A 22,633-nucleotide genomic window follows, 5' to 3' on the forward strand; every position below is an offset into this window, starting at 1 on the left:
AATTAATTTTTGTATTTAGTATGAGCTATTTATTCTTCATTAGAATATTTTTTTTTATTTTAGATTTAAATTCATAATTATACAATAGATTTGAATTTATAATAACACAATATTTTAATCAATTTTATTTTTGAAGGTTGGCAATTTTGTCCAATTTCCCAGAAACTACCTCCCCGCGAGAGTATAGTAATTTACTACCTGAAGTCGGGTATGTTTTATAAATTTTTATTTTAATGTTCATTACTGTATTTTAGCCTGTTTATATTAATTCCTCAAACATTCTGACATATATTTGATAAACGGAAGATTTTTGTCTTAAGAATTATTTTGCTTATTTCATGTAGTCCAAGTGGCATGGTGTTCCCTTGGGAAGAGGATCGATGGAGAGACGATGACTGGTGTGAAGCTGAAGACTGCAGGTAAACACAATTGCCATTTTTAGTCTTGAGTCCCCATGCATAGCTTTTTGGGTATACTTGATCATTGCCAGAGCGGTTATCTGGCCTCCGTGCTGGTGGTGAGCATTCTTGTATTCTTATTACTGGAACTTCTAGAAAGACGTTGAAAATTATTCACAAATGAAAGAAGTCCATTAACCCTTTTGTTACCAACCCGGCTGAAACCGACTGTGGCTCTGTAGTACAAATGTCTTGTTTTCATAAGTTTTGAATTAAAATCTTCCACCAAACCTTAGTCCCAATTTATGTTCCCAACACTAGCTTAATGATGACTAAGTTATTTTACTAAATTCTTTGTTATATTTTAAATAATTGAAAGAGACACAGAGCATCCCAAAATAAATATGATAACGAAAGAGTTAAGCACCAAATTTATCTGGACTGTTCTGAAAAACAGGTAAATTTCAAAATATCTTTACTTAGATCACAAAAGCTAAGTTTAAAGAGATTTATAGTGAATATATATAACAATTAACAAGAAAATAACAATTAGTGCTCAGGAACAAAAAAAAAAAAGAAGTAAGCTTTTAGTTAGAGACTATGATTTGTGTCGATAAAAGATCAGTGGAATGAGCCTGGGACTTGAGAGGATTTCCCCAGAAGGGCTGTTATCAAAATGTTGATAATTTCTGATTTGTCTGTCTGTCAGTTACAATGAGTTATAATAATAAATGTGGCAATAACCTTTTTTAAAATTTATTTACCTTTTTTATTTGCATTTTCAGGTGTGCTGTTGATATTCAGTATTTAGATCTTGGACTTAATTTGTATGAAGAATATCCACATCTGTTGAAGTATAAGTAAGTAACTCAAATCTGAAACAAGAACACTTGTCTATGAATTAGAAATAATGTATTTTATTGAACATGTGAAGGTGCAAGGCTCAGTGGTTAGAGTGTCAGGCTCATAATCATGAGGTTGTGAGTTCGATTCCTGGACAGGGCTGTGTGTGTATGCTTTTGAGCAATACACTTTATTTCCCGTTGCTCCAGATCACTCAGCTGTAGAAATGAGTTGACGTCACTGGTGCCAAGCTATATCAGCCCCTTTGCTTTTCCTTTGGATAACATCGGTGGTGTGGAGAGGTGGAGGCTAGTTTGCATGGGCGACTGCTGATCTTCCATAAACAACCTTGCCTGAACTTGTTCCTAGGAGGGCAGCTTTCTAGGTGCCATTTTACGGTCATTCACGACCGAAGGGGGTCTTTACCCTTCTGAATGTAACAGCTAATCTGTCTATTTTCTTTAATTTGAGAGGTTGGGGTGGCAAACATTCAACAAAATCTGCAAAATCTGGATTTTTTCTGACGATGCATTTATTCTTACTGAGACTCTCTTAAGGAGTGCTCTCCTTTCACTGAGTGACGCAGCAGAACCACTTGGTCTTAGAGTCTTTTGGATCAAGATAAAGATCCAGTCTTTCATTGACTTCTTGAAGGACTCCCCCTCAGTCTATTGTGGTTCAAAGAGATGTTAAAATTGTTGACTGCTTCACTTATCTCAGTGAAAAGACTTGGACAAGATGGTGCTATTGATATCTGTGCTGGAGGACAAAGGTTCAGGTCTTTAGGTTTCTGGTCCTCCATATCCTGCTCTATAGCTGTGAGACTTGGGCACTGTCTGAGGCCCTTAGGAGCTGCCTGAACTCCTTTGGTGACAGGATGATTTGCAGGATTATGGGTTTACTGTTGGTTAGATTTCGTATCCACTGAATGACTTTGCTTAGAAACTTTGAAATATCCTGTTACTTGTATGATTTGAGTGCTCCAGCTTGGACTGTTTGGCCACGTTGCTCAGTTTTCTGAGTCAGACCCTGCTTTCTGTGTTCTCTTCACTGAGGATTTGACTGGGCTGATGACTTGTGTTGGTTGATTACATGCCACATGGTCCATCATGGCAGATGAGGAGGTATTTTGGAGATACAGACTGACAGGGATTCTTCTCAACTGGTCATGTGGCTGGACCCGGGGAATATACCTGCTGAAAAGAGCTGACAATTACCTGCCAACAACAATAGCATTCATAACTGCTCAGTTTCTTGGAATGTATAAATTTATAAGCTGCTTGTTCTTCTGTCAGATGAATTATTCTTTATTGACCCTATTTTTCTGTCTGTTGTATAGAGGCTTATCTCACCGTGAATCAGTGCTGACACAGTGGTATGTGGAGAGGGCTTGTGAGATTGAATTAGAATCTCGGATGGTCGATAACTCTGTGGAACTCATTAAAATTGGAATTGAGCGAGGTGTTCCAGTAAGTGAATTATTGTGTATCTTTTTAATTTTTTTATCTTTTACTTGTTTCAGTCATTAGAGTGTGGCCATGCTGGGGCACCACCTGGAAGAATTCTTAGTCAAATGAATTGATCCTGGTACTTTTTTTTTTCTGTTAAGCCTGATACTTATTCTATCAGCCTTTTTTGTTGAACTGCTAAGTTACAGGAATATAAACATACTAGCACCATTTGTCAAGCAGTAGTGGAGGACACACACACACACACACACACACACACACACACGATAGTTTTTTCAGTTTCTGTCTACCAAATTCACTCACAAGGCTTTTGGTTGCTTCAAGGCTATAGTAGAGGACACTTGCCGAAGGTGCCCTACAGTGGGACTGAACCCGGAACCATGTGGTTGAGAAGGAAGCATTTTACCATACAGTCATGCCTGTGCTTTTTTGGGGGGATGGGGGAAGGAAAGAAAAATCCATGAATTTCAGACAATTTTACATATCCAATTTTTCAGTTGGAGAATTCACAAAATTTGAATATTTGTCTGAAATTATTTGTCTTTGTTAATTTGTTTCTTTATATTTTGATTTCAGGGTTTGGAAGATCTGCTCAATGATTTACTCACTATGGACTGCCTAGTTTATGACTGCCATATTGATTGCGGATTATCTTTCCAGCAATTACAAAACATGTCAAATATTCAAAAGGCTCATCTCCTCATGAGCAAGGTTAGTATTTCATACTATTACTCCATGTTGTTTTCTGTCACCCTTCAATGTGGTTGAACAATCAATCCCAATGAGTCAGAATTCACAGTATAGAGTGGACTGTCCATTCTATCAGTTGCTGTGAATACAAACTTTGGCTCATGAGACCTCTATTTAGGTGATTTTCCTGAGTCACCACCTCACTTTTGTATGCCAGTCTGTCACAGCTGAGTGTACTGGAGCAATGTGAAATGAAGTGTTTTGCTCAAAAATATAACCAATCTGGGGATTGAAACCATGATCTCATGACCCTGAGTACACCGCCCTTACAACTGGGCCATACTGTTCATATACCATATTACATACACTTCCCATACTCCATGTATGGAATATGAATGGGAGTATGTGATAGCATATTTAAAGTATTTTCTGATTATAGTTTTTTGTACCAAGATCAGTTCTGCAAATTCAGACATTTATTTGAATTACTGAAGAGATTTCATTTAATTCTGTCGCCATTTTCATAATTTGAACTGTTCAATCATAAAGTGGGAATGGTAATTTACAGCAATATCCGTTTCTTTGATTTCATTGAGTTTATTTTGAAATGAAAGAAACATCACAGTGAGAGTGAGCATAAGCAAGGAGATATGATAAAAGTAAATAAGTTATTTTTCTGTCATCATCATCATCATCATTGTTTAACGTTCGTTTTCCATGCTAGCATGGGTTGGACAATTTTGACTGAGGGCTGGCGAGCCAGATGGCCGCACCAGGCTCCAATCTTGATCTGGCAGAGTTTCTACAGCTGGATGCCCTTCCTAACGCCAACTGTTCCGAGAGTGTAGTGGCTGCTTTTTACATACTACGGCACGGGGGGCCAGTCAGGTGGTACTGACAACGACCTTGCTCGAATCTTTTTACCCATGCCACCGGCACAGGTGCCAGTAAGGCGACGTTGGTAACGATCACGCTCGAATGGTGCCCTTTTATGTGCCATGGCACGGGGGCCAGTCAGGCGGTACTGGCAATGACCTTGCTCAAATCTTTTTACACATTTGAGTGTAATAGTAATATTCATAGTGTCAAACAAAATACCTTTGTATTCTAAGTTCAAATGCACCAGGTCCACTTTGCCTTTTATCCTTTCTAAGTATATAAAGTACCAGCCAAAGTATTGGGGGTTGATGGAATTGATTATACACTTAAATGCAGTATGCTCCAGCATGGCCACAGTCCTATGATTGGAACCAGTAAAAGACTAAAAGAATATACACATTCAACTGCAGAATCCTGGTTCCAGTAGAGAACCACATAAAAATATAAATGTCCTGAAAGTTGTGTAAAATATTTGAAAATATCCCTTTTCTTTTGTTTCTGCCGTTTCTATTGCATTCTCTCTTGTTGCAGTCTTCTGTTGAGAAATACATAAAAAACATCTACAGCTGGTTGATTCCTTTTCTGAAGAGATGTGAAAAAAACGACCCTCATGCCTATATGAACTTATTGAAACAATATTTAATGGACGTTGCAAAAGAGGATATAACCTTGCCTCTCAAGGTATTTGAAGCATCAAAATCGAATGTAAGTAGATTTTTCACTTATCAAATTGCAGAATGGACATGAGTTTTCAAGTGCAAATGAATATTCATTCATTCAGTAGGATTTCATCTTTAGTATCATCATCATCATTTACCATCCATGTTCCATGGCAGCACGATTAGGACAGTCAGGTAGCATTCAGTGCAATCCAATGACTGCACCATGCTTTAGTGCCTGCTCCAGCATGGTTTCTATGGATGGACGACGCCCTTCCAAATGCCAATCACTTTACAGCATGTGCTGGGTGCTTTTTCTATTTTAGTGCTTCTAGCAACAACGTGACTTGAGGTTGGTCTTGAGATTAGCTTGACAGGCTCCTGTGCCGGTGGCACGTAAAAAGCACCAACCAATCGGTGGCACGTAAAAAGCACCAACCAATTGGTGGCACGTAAAAAGCACCAACCAATTCCTATATATATATATATATATATATTATTTCATTTTAATCTTATCTTTACAGTAGGAGTAATGATAAGAGAGGGAAAGAGTATGTGAGAGAAAAAGAGACTGAACACTGAACCAACATACTGAACATAATTCTTTTACACACACGTTTAGCCTTTTTGTGATGGTCATGGAGTGATACTAATAGTATGAGGTGTAGTTGTGATAGAGGTGGTGGTAGCTGAGGTGGTCAGGGATGACGATGAGAGTAAGTGATGTGAAAGACAGTGTTGGTGGTGGGGAAGGCAGTGAAGTCAGAGGTATTGATGGTGATGGCGTCAGAAGTCTGAATGGTGTGTGTGTATATAATATATATATATATATATATATATAAAATTATAAATTAGGGTATCTACGAGATACCACCATGCTGAAAATAGCAGCCATAATCTGACTCTAAAACCACCTTAATTGTCCATATTGCAAACACGGAGAGAAAACAAAGAGACAAGATGAAGCTAGTAAAAAATTACTGGATAATTCTAGATCCCGGATTTCTGACTTTGCATTTAGGAATGCTTTGCCTCGTCAGTAGAATACACACAGAAGAGAAACATAAATACATATAGGCGCAGGAGTGGCTGTGTGGTAAGTAGCTTGTTTACCAACCACACGGTTCCGGGTTCAGTCCCACTGCGTGGCACCTTGGGCAAGTGTCTTCTACTATAACCTCGGGCTGACCAAAGCCTTGTGAGTGGATTTGGTAGACGGAAACTGAAAGAAGCCCGTCGTATATATGTATATATATATATGCGTGTGTGTGTTTGTGTGTCTGTGTTTGTCCCCCTAGCATTGCTTGGCAACCGATGCTGGTGTGTTTATGTCCCCGTTACTTAGCGGTTCGGCAAAAGAGACTGATAGAATAAGTACTGGGCTTACAAAAGAATAAGTCCCGGGGTCGAGTTGCTCGATTAAAGGTGGTACTCCAGCATGGCCGCGGTCATATGACTGAAACAAGTAAAAGAGAGTAAAGAGTATATATATATAAATGCAACATACGAATACTTACATATACGACCATATACCTACATATATATGCACGTATGCATCATGGCCAGTTCAAAATGCCTGTCGCTTAATTCCATGGTGGTATCTTGTAGAATCCCTAATTTATAATTTTATTAATTATTACCTTTGAAGGTTATTTTTTCCATGCTGACCACTTGATAATATCATTATTTTATTTTTGAATTAACAATCTTATCCTTATATAAATATATATATATATATATATATATATATATATATACATACACACACACATACATACATACACACATACGCACACGCATACAGACATACATATTTTTATGTATGCTATTTTCCTGTTACAGTTGTCGTCTCAAATTATTAGCAACCCTGCAGATAAGATACAAATGGCTGTGGATGTACTTTACATTTGTGAACGGTAAATAATATAATTGATTTATTATATTAGCTTTGAATTTATTTATTTTTTATTAAATATTTTTTCTTGATAATTTATAAAATATCTATTTTAAGTTTTTAACATTTAAGCTAACTCGATCTATTCAATAAAAAAAAAAAATGTTCACCTTAATGATTGTGTAATTTTCTTCAAACTAACCGTGTCAGTCCTTAATTAAATGTTTAAAACAAATTCTTAAGAGTTTAAAACAGCTCATTCTTAATGCACTAATTCAACCTCATTTTGTGTAGCATTCTACTTTGAAATCTGTTTTTCTCCTATTTTCAGTGATGATCAACTCAACAAAGCAGAAAGTATTATCAAATGTCTTCCAAATAAAATTCAGGGGTGAGTTAATCCATCATTTCTGACTGAGAGTTCTTGTAATTCTTTAATATGTTATTTTCTTTTAGTATTTTGTACAAGCAGAAGGACCTTAACTTTATTTGTGTATATAAATGTTTGTGTGGATCGGATGGGAAAAGTAGTGAACTCCATTGATAATAGTTTCTTAAATATAAGTGCTGGCAAGGCTTTGCAGTAACAAGCTTGCTTCCCAACCACATGGTTCCAGGTTCAGTCCCACTGCATGGCATCTTGGGTAGGTGTCTTCTACTATAACCTTAGGCCACCAAAGCTTTGTGAATTGGATAGATGGAAACTGAAAGAAGCCTGTCATATATATAATTGGAAAGAAAGTACAGATGATGGAAATAAGAGTCCTGCCTGGAGAAGGCTGCAGTTAGCAAATTCAGAGATTGTTGCCGAGGTGATAGAAAATGGTTCTGCTGAAGAATAGTGCTTAAAGTGTGATGGTAGTTGAAACTTTCTCAGTCGGTTGGATTGCCTTCTTTTGGATGTAGACCTCTACCATCCCAGATGTGTAAGCAGTGGCTCAATATTGGTCAGATAGGAATGTCTGATCTAAGAAATGAGAGCTGGATGAATGCTGTAAGCAGGAAACTTAGCTAAACTGTTCTTATACCAGACATGGTTATGGGCTTTGTTGATATCAAGTGCACCAACATTGCTTTCATTGAGGCTACCAAGAATGAAAGACTGCTGATGAGTGGCAGAAAAGAGCAAGTCTCTGGTAGATCTAACTGTAGTCATGGAAAATATAGATTTTATATAGAAGTTTGATGTTCTTCATTTTCAGTTTCATTTTTTGGCGATGGAGTTGGATATAAAAATATCTACTAATATTTTGGTAAATTTTAAATAGATTAAACTAAAATGCAGTTAATTAGTATGTCTATATTGTAGGATTTCATATCTTTCATATGATGATTTGAAAAATTTTGTTAGCTGAGATTATCTGTGTTGTTAGCAGATGGGAGTTTCGAGCTGCTAATTGCATAGATAACCTGAAATAATAAAAAAAAAAATTTTAACTCCCTATATTACATATGTGTCGTTAGTATGCAGGACATTTCTTTGATGTATTTTCTCTGTCATGTTATGGATGTTTAGAGTAATTAGTTGCTTTATTTTCTCATGAGCTAAAAATATATTTCTCTCCATTTCTACAAAGACATTTCCCTATTTCATTACCTTACTGATTTAGTAGATACAGTTCTTTCTTTTTTTTAATGTCAATTTGATATGTTTTTGTGTTATAGACCAGGATCTTACATACAAGATCTCCATAAACAGAAAGAACGTTTGGAAAGCCACATATGGTAAGTACTTTGTAAACGACTTGCTGGAAAGGTTCCATTTATGAACTTATTTGATCTGTTTTATTGATTAAACAATATCGTTAAGCTATAACCATTACTGTATTTGTTTCCTTAAATACAGTAATATATGTATTTAAATGTAAAACATCTGTTGTGACAATTCATCTTCAAAGTTACAGTATTGTCAAAAAAAATTTTTTTTGATTAAAGATTTTGGTTCTTCTGTATTCAAACTTTTTTGAAATCTTTTGTCTGCTACTACAAGTGTTACATTCTGCCAAGATCTCACTGGAATATATCATGCATTCATCTCAATTACCTTGTACTCACAGACTCATTGGAACAAAGCTCAGCTTTTATGTAGTTACATCCATAAAAAATCACTGGAAAAGTTTTGATAGAGAAAGAGAGTGTAAACTGTACACATTTGCATGTTATTGAAGGAACTGGAAGGACATTTTGATATCAATAAGAATTAACTCCTCTTAAAGCAAATGGATTTAAAAGGTCACCTGTGCTAGTACATGTAAAAGACACCCAGTACACTCTGTAAAGTGGTTGGCATTAGGAAGGGCATCCAGCCATAGAAACCAAGCGAAAACAGATCACTGGAGCCTGTTGCAGTTCTCAAGCATATCAGCTCCACTCAGTCTGTCTAACCCATGCCAGCATGGAAAACGGATGTTAAATGATGATGAATTCGTTATTAATTGATGTCTGTATCACAAATCTTCCAAATAATTGGAAGTGTTTCGGAATTTGGCAATTGTTGCCTGTGAAATAAAAATGAATTTTGAATGTCTGAAAATAAGGTTAGCACAGTTCACTGAAAATTTCTGATAAGAGATATGCACCTTGTGTTATATCCAGAGATGGATTGTGATATCAAAAATGTACATTTTTGCTTGTTTATCACATGCTTTTTTTTCATTTGTTTTAAAAATAGTTTTGTATTGTGAATGTATCAAATATAACTATACTTTTATTTGTTTGTGTACTATACAAATTTTAGGGCTGCCAAAATTTTTGAAGAGAATGGCTTAAAACAAACCATTTATTCCATTAAGTTGTCACAGGTAAATAACCTTAATTTAATATTTTGTAACAATCCAATTATGTTTATCCCTATAACCACAGACATGCATTCGTGTGCTTATTTTACATTGTGATTTTCACAACCTTTCTAGTTTTCTTTTCACCTGCTGATATTGCTGAACTTCGATGTATCTCTCATAACTAATTACCAAGGGTGGGACCTATTGCTCACAAATAACTTTCTTGTAGCTAAGATAAGAAATATCTAGTATTCAATCTGTGTGTATACATATGCCGGGTCACTTGAGTCACTTGAGTAATGCTACTAGTAACATATAATTCATTGGGTTATTTGTGACTAAACTGGCATCTCCACTGGACTAGTTTTATGACAAAGGTTACCGGAAACCTGGCTGGACTTAAACTTGTCAAAAGGATGGGTGAGCCTAATGTAGGGTTGAGGACTGCCGAGCAATAGTTCAGGGATTTAGAAATTCCATTGCTATAAGACCACTAGGCATCAGGTTTTGTTTATTTTTTTTATTAAAGTATACCTTTGGGGAGAAGGTTATTCTTATATAAAAAAAAAAGCCTTTTAACATTACTGAGAGATATTGCTTTGGTTTTTCTCTTAACTATTTGGCTTTGACAATGAGCTGTTGCAGTGTTGTGCAAGCAGTTCTTCAATTTTGCATGGTATGCTGCTGTTTTCTGGATTTAGAGCGGCTATCTGGGATTGTTGCCAGAGCGGCTATCTGGGATTGTTGCCAGAGCGGCTATCTGGGATTGTTGCCAGAGCGGCTATCTGGGATCGTTGCCAGAGCGGCTATCTGGCCTCTGTGCCCATGGCACGTAAAAAATACCATTCGAGCGTGATTGTTACCAGCATCGCCTTACTGGCACCTGTGCCGGTGGCATGTGTAAAAGATGCGAGCGAGGTCATTGCCAATGCCGCCTGACTGGCCTCGTGCCGGTGGCACATAAAAAGCACCCACTACACTCTCAGAGTGGTTGGCGTTAGGAAGGGCATCCAGCTGTAGAAACTCTGCCGGATCAAGATTGAAGCCTGGTGCAGCCTTCTGGTTTGCCAGCCCTCAGCCACACGTCCAACTCATGCTAGCATGGAAAGTGGACGTTAAAAGATGATGATGATGATGTAGATTTATATATATATATTACGGAGATGTACTCGCATAGCAAGTGATTTGATCTGAGATTGTGTGCTGGAACGAAAACAATTGCAGCGTGGAAGGTGTTTGTAAGCCATTTAAGAAACACACAAAAGCCATTCGATTCACTTCAACATTTAAGTTTAATTTGTCAAAATATTTTCGTCGCTAAAATCCGCGACCTGTTCACTGACAAAAATTCGTGCTTCATCTGAGAAAGTTACAGTTTGTTCGTCATATATATGTATGTATGTGTGTATGTATGTATACACGCATGTATGCATGCATGCTTGTATGTATGTATGTACGTACATACGCCTGTGTGTATGTATGTATGTATGTATGTATGTATGTATATATGTAAGTATGTGTGTGTATATGCATGCACATACACACTATAAACTTAAAGCTATAAACCTGTAGTGATGGATAGATGTAGACTGACCACTCATCACAATAATATCAAATTTCAACCTTCCCTGCCGAAACTAGGAAGTGATTTACGACCCTCACCCCCAAAACAAAACTCTAAAACCTATAATCAGACATTTATCTCTATATCACAAAACTTTTGTTTTACTATTGCTTGTTTTTTTTTTTTCTCCCTTACATCTAGTTAGTTCAGGTTAAATATATATACGTATGTATGTATGTATGTATGTATGTGTGTATGCACGTACGTATGCATGTACGTATGTATGTATACGCGCACGTATGCATGTGCCTATGTATGTGTGTGTGTACATGTACGTGCGTATGTACGTGTGTATGCCCATATGTAGGTATGTATGTATGTTTGTACTCATGTGCTACGTATGTATGTGTGTATCTAGGAGAATGGGCAGACGCGACTGTGTGTGTGTGTACATGTGTATGTGAACGTATGTCCGTGTACTGGTATGTGTCCGTCCAAGTTGTGTACATGACTGTTACTTTGTTGAAGGTTGTATATATACACACATATATGTAATATAATATAATCAAATCATCATCATCATCATCATCATCGTTTAACAAATGTTAATATATATGCATATTCTTATATGTATTTGCTTTGATATGTATATTCTTGTATATATACATCTGGTATGTGGTTGCACAATTGACTTAGAACTACAATGCAAAACAGACTTTGTATTGAAAATCTGATCAAACTATGGTTGTGGTTTCTTGTAAGAGATTGGGACAGTGTTAAGACAATGCAAGATGGTGAAGAGAAGCAGAACATAATAATGAAGGTAAGTGTTAGCAAATAATTAGGTAAAGGTAAAGACCTCCTTCAGTCATGTCTGACCATGGGATTGCACCTAGAATGTTATTCCCCGAGGCACAAACCCAGACAAGATTGTTTATGGAAGACCAGCAGTCGCCCATGCATACCAGTCTCCCCTCTCCATGCCACTGATGTTATCCAAGGGAAAGACAAAGGCCGATACAGCTTGGCACCAGTGATGATGTTGCAATTCATGTCTGTAGCTGAGTGAACTGGAGCATCCTGAAATGAAATGTCTTGTTCAAGAACACAACACATGGCCTGGTCTGGGAATCCAACTCACTACTTCATGATTGTGCCATTATATGGTAGTAAAACATTTAATGGAGATGTGGATTTATGACTTTATAGATGCCTGGTAGAATGAGGGACTTGGAATAAATGCTAACTGGAAGAAAAATTGTTTGTCTTACTATCTATTTGTAGGAATCGGAAACAGCAGCCAGAAATATGCTAGTAAAGCTCACACGAGCGGCCGGAAGAAGGTAAGTGTTACTGTCTATTACTTCAATATTGAAGGGATCTGTTTCAGAGTTTCATTAATTAACTAAATAAGTTGATCATTTAAATATATCTCTTATAGTTACATAAATGAAAACTTTCAGTAGAGTGGCTGAGTGTGAGGCAGTGTGTTAGACCACTTTCTAGTGGTTAGACCTGGTGGGTGGGCAGGCAGGCAAGGCACTATACTACACTAAACTACACTATGGAGTGGCTGGTGCTAGGAAAGGGCATCCAGCTATACAAGAACAGACAATGGTGCCTGGTGTAGCCCCTGGCTTTACCAGTTCCAGTCAAACCATCCAACCCATGCCAGCATGGAAGATGGATGGTAAATGATGATGACATAACAGGCTTTTTTTCAGTTTCTGTCCACCAAATCCACTCTTTGGCTTTGTTTGGCCTAGGGCTATAGTAGAAGACTCTTGCCCAAGGTGCCACACAGTGGGACTGAATCCATAACCATGTGGTGGGAAGCAAACTTATACAACCATGCCTGTGCCCATGGGTTGCAAAATGAATTTCTTAACCACACAGCTGTACCTGTGTAATATACTGGATACAATTAAGGTGATCAACTTTTTATCTCTTATTTGCTTCATTCATTAGACTGCAGCCATGCTGGGGCACCATCTTGGAGAATTTTGGTTGAATTAATTGACCCCTAGTTCTTAAGTGCAAGCCATTAAGTTACGGGGACGTAAACACACCAACAGCAGTTGTCAAGCAGTTGTGAGGGACAAACACTCACACACACACATATGATGAGCTTCTTTCAGTTTCCATCTACCAAATCCACTCATAAGGCTTTGGTTGGCCTGAAGCTATAGTAGATGACGCTTGCCCCAGGTGCCACACCATGAGACTGAACCTGGAACCATGTGGTTGGGAAGCAAACTTCTTACTGCACAGCCATACCTGTGCCAATGTCTATTGAGAAAATTTATTCAAAATTTGATCAAAGGCCTTCCATTTGTGACCATGTAGTCTTTTATTCAGACATAATGTATCTAGGTGAAATACACCTCGAGACATGTATAGTGTGATATTAGAGATATTTGGCTGCTGTTTCTAACAGATCAAGTAACCATGGAGAAGCCCTCTTGTTGTGCTTAGTTTAGAAGATAGGTAACTCTTTTCAAAAGCGCCTTTCCCATTTGGAATGGCTATTGCATTTATATAGCAATCATTGAACCAGGAGGAAAATTCTATGGGGAATCTGTTCAGTCTGTAAATCTGTGGATGTTTGTGATAAAATAATGGCAGATTAAAATCTTTTTTTTTTGTTTTTTTCTGCAATCAATTAGGACTAATTAATGTGTTCATTTTCTAGGACTCCAAGTTTAAATGAAAAGGGCTGGATTTCTTTACATGCCAATGTCATGCACTTACAAGAGAAGCTTTTCAACCAGATCAGCGTTGCTGAAACGTTGGAGGTAGATTTTCTTTACTTTCTTTTTTTTTATCAATTTCATTATTATAAATTTTGGTTTTAAGATTGAATAAAAAAAAAAGAAGCAAAACAAAGCAAAGACTTTGAAGAGAGCATGTGGTTATATTTGTACTACTGTTAGTACTTGGGAATAAAAAAATATATAGAGGACATATCAGACTGGAGCGTTGTGCAGCCTCTTGGCTTCCCAGACCCCAGTTGAACCATCCAACCCGTGCTAGCATGGAAAACGGACGTTAAACGATGATGATGATAATGAATTGAATGAGGGTTCAGAGTATATAAATGCACAATGTCATTTGGTAATACTACATATATCGTATAGATTCATGTTGTGTGTACCCCGTTTATTATAATGTTTATGAAAATGTTATATGAGGCACTTTTTATCTCTTGGCAGATCTTTGTTGCAAGTCTATTATGCTCCAGCAATTTGGACACCATCCGTTTGGCTAAGAACTACATTGCAAGAAAACATGGTGATTCCAGATCATCACAAGGCGATGGCTTTATAAAGGTACCATTTGAGAGAACTGTAAAGTTAGTCCTGTCAGCATCTCAGGAATACTTCAACTCGGCTTTAGACTTATCGCATTTTTCTATGGAAATGGCTCAGTAAGTATGGACGTATTTTCTTCTGTTAAGATTATGTAAAAATACAATTTATTTTATATAATGAATAATTAATGCTGTTTAATTAGGTTCTTACTGTCCAGTGTATGTGGTTAGCTTTTATCTTTTACTCAGGCTACGATCATGCTGGTGCACTCAACTGCAGTACATGCCTTTCCTGTTGCCAACCCTCACCTGTTTGCAAGCACAGTAATATTTCACCATAGCCAGACATCTTCTCACAGAATATTTGAAATGAACAACTCTGCTAGTAGGACAGTGAGAATCATTTAAGGAACTATCATGCAATGCCATGACAAGGAAACATAAAGATACATGCATTCACATATACATACATGTTTACACTCATGCATGTCTAATATACATGATAGATTGTTAGCTCCTACACGCATTTTTTCTCTCCTTGTTTTTTTCTGTGTATCTTTCTGTTGAAGAGCGTAGGCTCGAAACATAAAAGACTTTCTATTCCTGAGTACTATACTAATACATTTGTTTGTTTGTACTTCACCTGCCTTCGTCTTTTGTTTATTTTCGTAAACTTTCCCTTTATATATATATATATATATATATATACAAAATTTAGAGGATTGATCACTAAACGATTACCTATGTACTAATTAGTACATAGGTAATCGTTTTTTATTTTGTATATTTTCATTTGTCTTGCTTGTTTTTATACTTTGTTTTTTGCTGGATTTTTTCTTGAGAACACATTCTCCGTGGAAAATGGTGATTTTGACGTCTATATCTAGCATACAGGCTGTCCACTTTTAATGGTCAGTCCTCTAAATTTTGTATGTAAAAAAATTTTTAATCTTCGGATTTTTTAAATATGCTAGGCCACTGGTTTTAATTGATTAATATCAATTTCTACCCTTATTTAATTTTATATATATATTTAAAGGGTAAAGACGCCCTTTTGTCATGAATGACCATGGGATTGCACCTAGAAAGTTACCCTCCCAGGCACAAGTTCGGGCGAGGTTGTTTATGAAAGACCAGCAGTTGCCCATGCATACAAGTCTTCCCTCTCCATGCCACCAATGGTATGAAAGGGAAAGGCAAAGGGACCAATACAGCTTGGCACCAATAATGTTGCAACTCATTTCCATAGCTGAGTGAATTAGGGCACTGTGAAATAAAGTGTCTTGCTCAAGGACACAACACATATCCCAGTCCAGAAATCCAACTTATTACCTCATGGTTGTAAGCCTGACACTCTAACCACTGAACCATGTGCCTTATATATGTGTATGTACCCGAATGCATATGATGAACTTCTTTCTGTTCATGTCAGCCAAATCTACTTACAAATCTTTGATTGGCCTGGAGCTATAAGAGAAGACACTTGCCCAAGGATCCACACAGAGGAACTGAATCTGAAATGATGTGGTTGGGAAGCAGCGTGTGTGTGTGTGTGTGTATTATACATGCCTCTTATACATTTGTATTATACCCATTTGTATATGCATAAGGGACATTAAGAAAGAATTTTCAAGAAACAAAAAATCTGGCCCCTGTGCCAGTGACATGTAAAAAGCACCCACTACACTCACAAAGTGGTTGGTGTTAGGAAGGGCATCCAGCTGTAAAAACACTGCCAGATCAAACTGGAGCCTGGTGCAGCCTCCTGGCTTCTCAGACCCTGGTCGAACCGTCCAGCCCATGCTAGCATGGAAAACGGACGTTAAACAATGATGATGATGATGATAAAATGTGTAATCTGTTCTGATGTGTGTATATTTTCTTTGCAGATCCTGTCTGAATTTGGTAGAAGAAACTTCTGTAGCTATTCAAGAAGAACTGGATTTAATTGAAGCATTATCAATTCTGGGGGAGTTTGAAATCACTGTCTTACCTCTGCAACGTTGGTTCTATATTTTATATTTTTAGCTGTATTTTCTGAATGTCTTTTCCTGTCTGTCTAAATGTTTTACTAAATTTGTATGGTCTGAATAAATGTCTTACCTGTTTAACTATAAATCTCTCTCCCTCATGTAATCATGTGTTAAATATCCTGGATTCTCCTGTCATTAGGGACAGGTGAAGTTTCTGTAACTTCTTGTTGAATAACCTGTGTTGGTGATTTGTTTATAGGAATCAAATCTTTGTACTGTCCATTAGCTCACTTCCTCCATGAAGTTGACAAGGTCTGTACAGGAGCACAGCGGGCCACAAGCTGGATGTCAGAGTGAGTGCAGAGCAGCATGAACAGAACAGAACATTGCTCAAGAACAGAACAGACCCCGCAGTCTAGGAATCAAACCCACAATTTTGCAATTGTGAATGCAACATCCTAACTACTAGGCCATGTGTGTTCACGCCATACATACAAGCAGGAAAAATTATACACTCTCAGATATGATATAAAGACTTAAAATATATATCACAGCAGAGTTAATTTAATGAGAGATATTGTGTTCATCATCCTCATCATCGTTTAACATCAGTTTTCCATGCTAGCATGGGTTGGACGGTTCGACTGGGGTCTGGGAAGCCAGAAGGCTACACCAGGACCAGTCTGATCTGGCAGTGTTTCTACAGCTGGATGCCAACCACTCCATGAGTGTAGTGGGTGCTTTTTACGTGCCACTGGCACAGGTGCCAGGTGAGGCTGGCACCGGCCACGATCGGTTGGTGCTTTTTATGCGCCACCGGTATGGAAGCCAGTCAGGGCGGCGCTGGCATCGACCACATTCGGATGGTGCTTTTTACGTGCCACCAGCACAGGGATCACAACTACAATTTCCATTGATTTTTGATGTTGATGTTCTTGACTCAATAGGTCTCCTCAATCGCAGAGTCGAAACAGTGTTTCTTTACTTGCCACCTGCACAGGAGTCAGTCCAGTGGCACTGGCAATGGCTAGGTGCCAGTCATAGGATTTGATTCAATTTTGATTTCTGTGTTATATAGAAGAATTCTGTATGAATAATGTAAATGATCAATAGCAAATTAGCCATATAATTTAATCTTTGATGCAATAATTAAAAATCTTAAATGAATACTGATTCTCTTTTCTAATCCACAAACACATATTAACAATTTCAAAATGTCTACTAATATAAATAAGTGGCATGCTAAAGGAAAACTTTCCTCTTCTTGCAGTTCGACTTGAAAAGAATAGACTGAAGTATGTTGAAGCAGCTCTCAATAGTCGTTCCAATTCTTACCAACTTTCAGACAAAGTAAGTTGACGTTGTTGTTGTTGTTTAGCTTCAAGTTAGCCTTGACTCAACAGATCTGTGATCAAAATTGACATTCACCTTTTGCAGTTAAAGAATATATATTTTAAAAACATTTGCATTTCAGTTGAGACTGTAGGATCATTAACCCACTCACTTTCAAATTAAACCCTTTCTTTCTTTCATTAGAACAAAGTCTAAGTTTAGTTTTAAATTTGATGTATTAACCCTTTTGTTACCAACCCAGCTGAAACCGGATCTGGCTCTGAGTACAAATGTCTTGTTTTCATAAGTTTTGAATCTAATCAAATTTTTAAGAAGCTTGTTACTATAATGGATGACTATATTTTCCTATTCCAGCTTCTTCAGCTAGCAAAACTATTGAGGGTTTCAGCGGATGATGCAGAAATTGAAGGTCAAGTGTACAAATTAATTGCAGAAAAGGCATTGGATGTGAGTATACGTGTTTTTTTCTTTTTATTATTTTGCTTAACTTTTTTGAATACCTGTAGCAGTCTTTAGGTTACCACGGTAATAGAAATTAGGCAAGGTAATAGAAGGCGGCGAGCTGGCAGAAATGTTAGCACGCCGGGCGAAATGCGTAGCCGTATTTCGTCTGCCGTTACGTTCTGAGTTCAAATTCCGCCGAGGTCGACTTTGCCTCTCATCCTTTCAGGGTCGATAAATTAAGTACCAGTTACGCACTGGGGTCGATGTAATCGACTTAATTCCTTTGTCTGTCCTTGTTTGTCCCCTCTGTGTTTAGCCCCTTGTGGGTAGTGAAGAAATAGGTATACCCAAATGGCTTGATACCCCTCTATGTTTAGCCCCTTGCGGGCAGTAAAGAAATAGGTAATAGAAATTATTACTTGCAGCCAATCATCTACATGGTTCATGGATGTCATAATAGAGGTGTTCCTATAGCTAATTACTCCAGAGGTGGGAATAAAACGAAGAGTCCAACTTATTTAACCCTTGAGCATTCAGATTATCCTTTCAAGTCTAAAGCTCATTTATGTACATTGTTTTGAATTAATCATGCAATATCTCATAGCTTCAAGATTTTGATGATGTGAGTGTTTATAGAACAACACTGTAGGGTAGGTGCGAGAGGCCAGATACGACCAGTTTGAACATAAAACATGTAGAACGTTTGGGCTGGACATTGCCAGTTTAAATGCTGAAGGTTTAAGCATAAAGAAAGATTGATAATTCTTATAGCAAGGCTGATAATTTTGGTTTCAAATCTTAGCACAAGGCCAGCAATTTTGGGGGAGGGAGTACATCGACCCTAGTGGTACTTAATTTATTGACTCTGAAAGGATGAAAAGCAAAGCTGACAACAGCAGAATTTGAACTCAGAAACCAAGATGGATAATAATTGTATATGTTTTATTAAGAAATAATAGTTACATGTCTTTAACTTGGGTTCATTCTGCAATTCATCAAAGTTGGGATAGAGTTGCCATGATAGATTGTTAGCCACTACACACATTTTTTTCTCTCCTTGTTTTTTCTGTGTCCCTTTCTGTAGAAGAGCGTAGGCTCGAAACGTAAAAGACTTTTTTTTATTTCTGAGCATTATACTAATACATCTGTTTGTTTTGTACACCACCTGTCTTCGTCTTTTGTTTTTTTTCGTAAACTCTCCCTAAAGTATAGAATAGTTAGATAATTGTCGCATTTGCAAATCTCTTCAAGTTTAGGAGACGTTTATGTATAGCAGTCATTCTGCTCTCTTGTTATATAAGCAATTATCAAAATCTTTGAAAATGAGGAAGTTATAGAAGTGAATTTTTGATTTTGTCAGGGTTGAGGACTTCTGGCAAACTGGCTGTTTTGGGGTAAAATGTTATGTTAAATGTTTTATGTTTTGCAGGCGAAAGATTATATGAAGGCTTATTATGCCTGCTCTCAGTTGATGGAGAAATCTTATCCACCGGCATGGAGTGTCTGCGTAGATTTATCCCAGAATGGTAACTGTGTATTAGGAACACGGTAAGACTTTTGTTTTAATTACCGGTGTCTATTTTAACAAAATTTTTCTTTTAAAATTATGGAGATGTACTTGCATAGCAAGTGACTTGATCTGAGATCGTGTGCTGGAACGAAAACAATTGCAGCGTGGAAGATGTTTATAAGCCATTTAAGAAATGCACAAAAACCGTTAGATTCACTTCAACATTTAAATTTAATTTTTCAAAATATTTTCGGCACTTTGAGACCGCGACTTGTTCACTGACAAAACTTCGTGCAGCACGAAATAATGTCAGTTGACAAATTAAATTTAAATGTTGAAGTGAATCTAATGGTTTTTGTGTGTTTCTTAAATGGCTTATAAATACCTTCCATGCTGCAATTGTTTTCTTTTAAAAGATAACTATTAAAGGGTGAATTTTATATGATAGTCAGACAGGTTCACCAGCTTCATAATCTCTCATCCTTTTACCTTTTGCTATTTACTTATAAAGTTGAAAAAAAAAAGTTTTTGAAACCTATTTTTTATGTTTTGATATCAAATGCTTCACCAGTGTCACATGGTATTTCATTATGCAACCATGATATGCTACAAAGAATATTAAACGGTTTCATAAGTCAATACTGTGTCCTACTGTGTTAGTAGTGCACTTAAATCACATGTTACAGTCACCTCTACAGATTTTACTCTAGAAATTATAGCCAGCACTGATTCTGTTACGTTTCATATCTGAGACATCTTATTGTTTGTTTACATCTGATGTCTTGGACATGAAATGTTGCAACAGAATTAGTGTTGGCTATAATTTCTATAGAAACTCTGTAGGGAATATTATTTAAATGTTTTATATATATACTAGCAGAGATAACCGGCGTTGCCTGTGTTACATGCAATTGAAGAATTAGACTTTTCTGTTATATTTTCTGTAATGAACTGGAATTCCTGTTTCGAATTTCATCAAAATTGCAGATGAGGGTTATTTCCCTCTTTACACACCTTAAAAAAAATTGTCATCGTGTCACATGTATCGGTGCAATTGAATGACTGAAACAATTAATAGTTAAAAAAATCAAAAAAACAAATAACTATTACAAATCTGAAAGATTTCAGTGTCCATAGATGTAAGAGATTGGTAAAACTCTTCAGATGTAATTAACTTTGGAAATTTTTACATTGTAGAATTGAACTTCTGGAATTTGCTTTGACTTACTGTGATCCTGACCAAATACAATCTATTCTTGATGCCAAAGCTCTCATAGACATTCAGGTAAATTGATGCGACCATTCATGTCTCTTAGTAGATTCTTTAGACGGGTTCTTTTTGAAGACATTTTTCTTGAGGCATCAGCTCGTTTCAGTTATGATAGTACGGAAGCTACATTTCAGCTGATTCTTTCTGTGGTCATCTTTCCAACTTCTTTAAAAACTTATGAGGATGGGCTGAAAAGTTCAGACACTGACTATGGACTGATGCTAGAACTATGGAATCTTGCATGCATTAATTTCAACTTTAACTTTTCTTATTAACAATTGCTTTGTTTCTTTCCAAATAAACTGATATCTGACTGTTCAAAGAAGACTTCAAAAATAACTAGTAGCAACTTCTCTTGAAAATAGACAGAATTTGGCATTGTGGTGTTAGCAAGTATTTGCAGAAAACACGTTGCCAGTACCACCAAACTGGCCCTCATGCTGGTGGCATGTAAAAGCACCCACTATACTCTCGGAGTGGTTGGCATTAGGAAGGACATCCAGCTGTAGAAACTCTGCCAGATCAGATTGGAGTCTGGTTTGCGAGACCTCAGTCAAATCGTCCAACCCATGCTAGCATGGAAAGCAGATGTTAAATGATGATGATAACGACATTAATCCCCAAGGATGTTTAAGCTGACATGATTGCCACATTAGGGGATGACCTTCCACCTTTATCAACAGTGCAAAAGTGTCATTAAGAAAAATAGGTTGTTTTCACATAATTTTCCAAAGTTTTTCTCATAAAATTCTAGTTTCCATGTTTATGCTAGAAAAAAAATATTACTATAGTGTGTGTTTGCAGAAACCATGCTTTTATGTTGTGTATGTCCTCAATTTCATCATCTTATAATTCTATCTTTTACAGATGCTCTATGATCAAGTCTGTGCTGAATTTGGCACCATGTCCTCTTCTGATGAAAAACCTTCAAGTATGATAGACAGTACAATAAGTGACAGTGGAGTGTCAGATTTCTTCACTCCTGAACAAAGTCCTCAAACTTCGATGCATGTCCTCAATCAGACAAAAGATATTTTGCTTAGTACAGGTGAATTAACAAAAGGCATGTTATCTTCAGTTACAGATGTCAAGTGGTGGCATCACACCATTCATAACCTTGTAAAAATGGTTCCGGTCCAACGCTTTAATTCTAATAAGGAACAATTCGCTGATGAACAGATTTGGAACTTTGAAAATCAAGCATGCCATCCTTTTTATGGAGAAATCATTGAAAATTGTGTGGTTGACAAGGTATCTAAATTTTTAATATTCTTCTTTGTAGTTGTTTATTTTATTTGTTAATCTGAGCCAAAGATGCAGAGCCCATAATCTTAGTCTCTCTCAGATTGATTTAGAGTCTTTCTCTTACTAATTAAATACTATCACTGACTGATGCAGTCTACCCTTGACTGATGAAGTCTCTCTCTGACTGATGAAATCTATGACTGATAGATGTGTTCTGTCTCTGATGGATGCGTTCTGTCTCCAATGGATGTGTCCTGCCTCCGACGGATGCGTTCTGCCTCCGACGGATGCGTTCTGCCTCCGACGGATGCGTTCTGCCTCCGACAGATGCGTTCTGCCTCCGACAGATGCG

General features: G+C 37.1%; 1 protein-coding gene across 2 annotated transcripts in view; it reads left to right on the top strand.

Annotated features, from left to right (window-relative positions):
* The window catches only part of LOC115220274 (neuroblastoma-amplified sequence), a 91,222-nt gene that overhangs the window by 37,227 nt on the left and 31,362 nt on the right, over positions 1-22,633 (top strand). For both annotated transcript variants that reach the window (XM_036509976.1, XM_029790385.2), the window contains exons 22-40: positions 137-208; positions 345-419; positions 1,184-1,258; positions 2,581-2,710; positions 3,287-3,421; positions 4,811-4,984; positions 6,781-6,854; positions 7,164-7,223; positions 8,498-8,557; positions 9,570-9,633; positions 12,461-12,519; positions 13,869-13,971; positions 14,389-14,603; positions 16,376-16,488; positions 17,730-17,809; positions 18,167-18,259; positions 19,686-19,804; positions 20,964-21,051; positions 21,904-22,287. In XM_036509976.1, the coding sequence (XP_036365869.1) occupies positions 137-208; positions 345-419; positions 1,184-1,258; positions 2,581-2,710; positions 3,287-3,421; positions 4,811-4,984; positions 6,781-6,854; positions 7,164-7,223; positions 8,498-8,557; positions 9,570-9,633; positions 12,461-12,519; positions 13,869-13,971; positions 14,389-14,603; positions 16,376-16,488; positions 17,730-17,809; positions 18,167-18,259; positions 19,686-19,804; positions 20,964-21,051; positions 21,904-22,287 (2,173 nt within the window). The remainder of the gene's footprint in view (positions 1-136; positions 209-344; positions 420-1,183; positions 1,259-2,580; positions 2,711-3,286; positions 3,422-4,810; positions 4,985-6,780; positions 6,855-7,163; positions 7,224-8,497; positions 8,558-9,569; positions 9,634-12,460; positions 12,520-13,868; positions 13,972-14,388; positions 14,604-16,375; positions 16,489-17,729; positions 17,810-18,166; positions 18,260-19,685; positions 19,805-20,963; positions 21,052-21,903; positions 22,288-22,633) is intronic.

This window comes from Octopus sinensis, linkage group LG16 (assembly GCF_006345805.1).
Source record: "Octopus sinensis linkage group LG16, ASM634580v1, whole genome shotgun sequence".
Taxonomy (NCBI): Eukaryota; Metazoa; Mollusca; class Cephalopoda; order Octopoda; family Octopodidae; genus Octopus; species Octopus sinensis.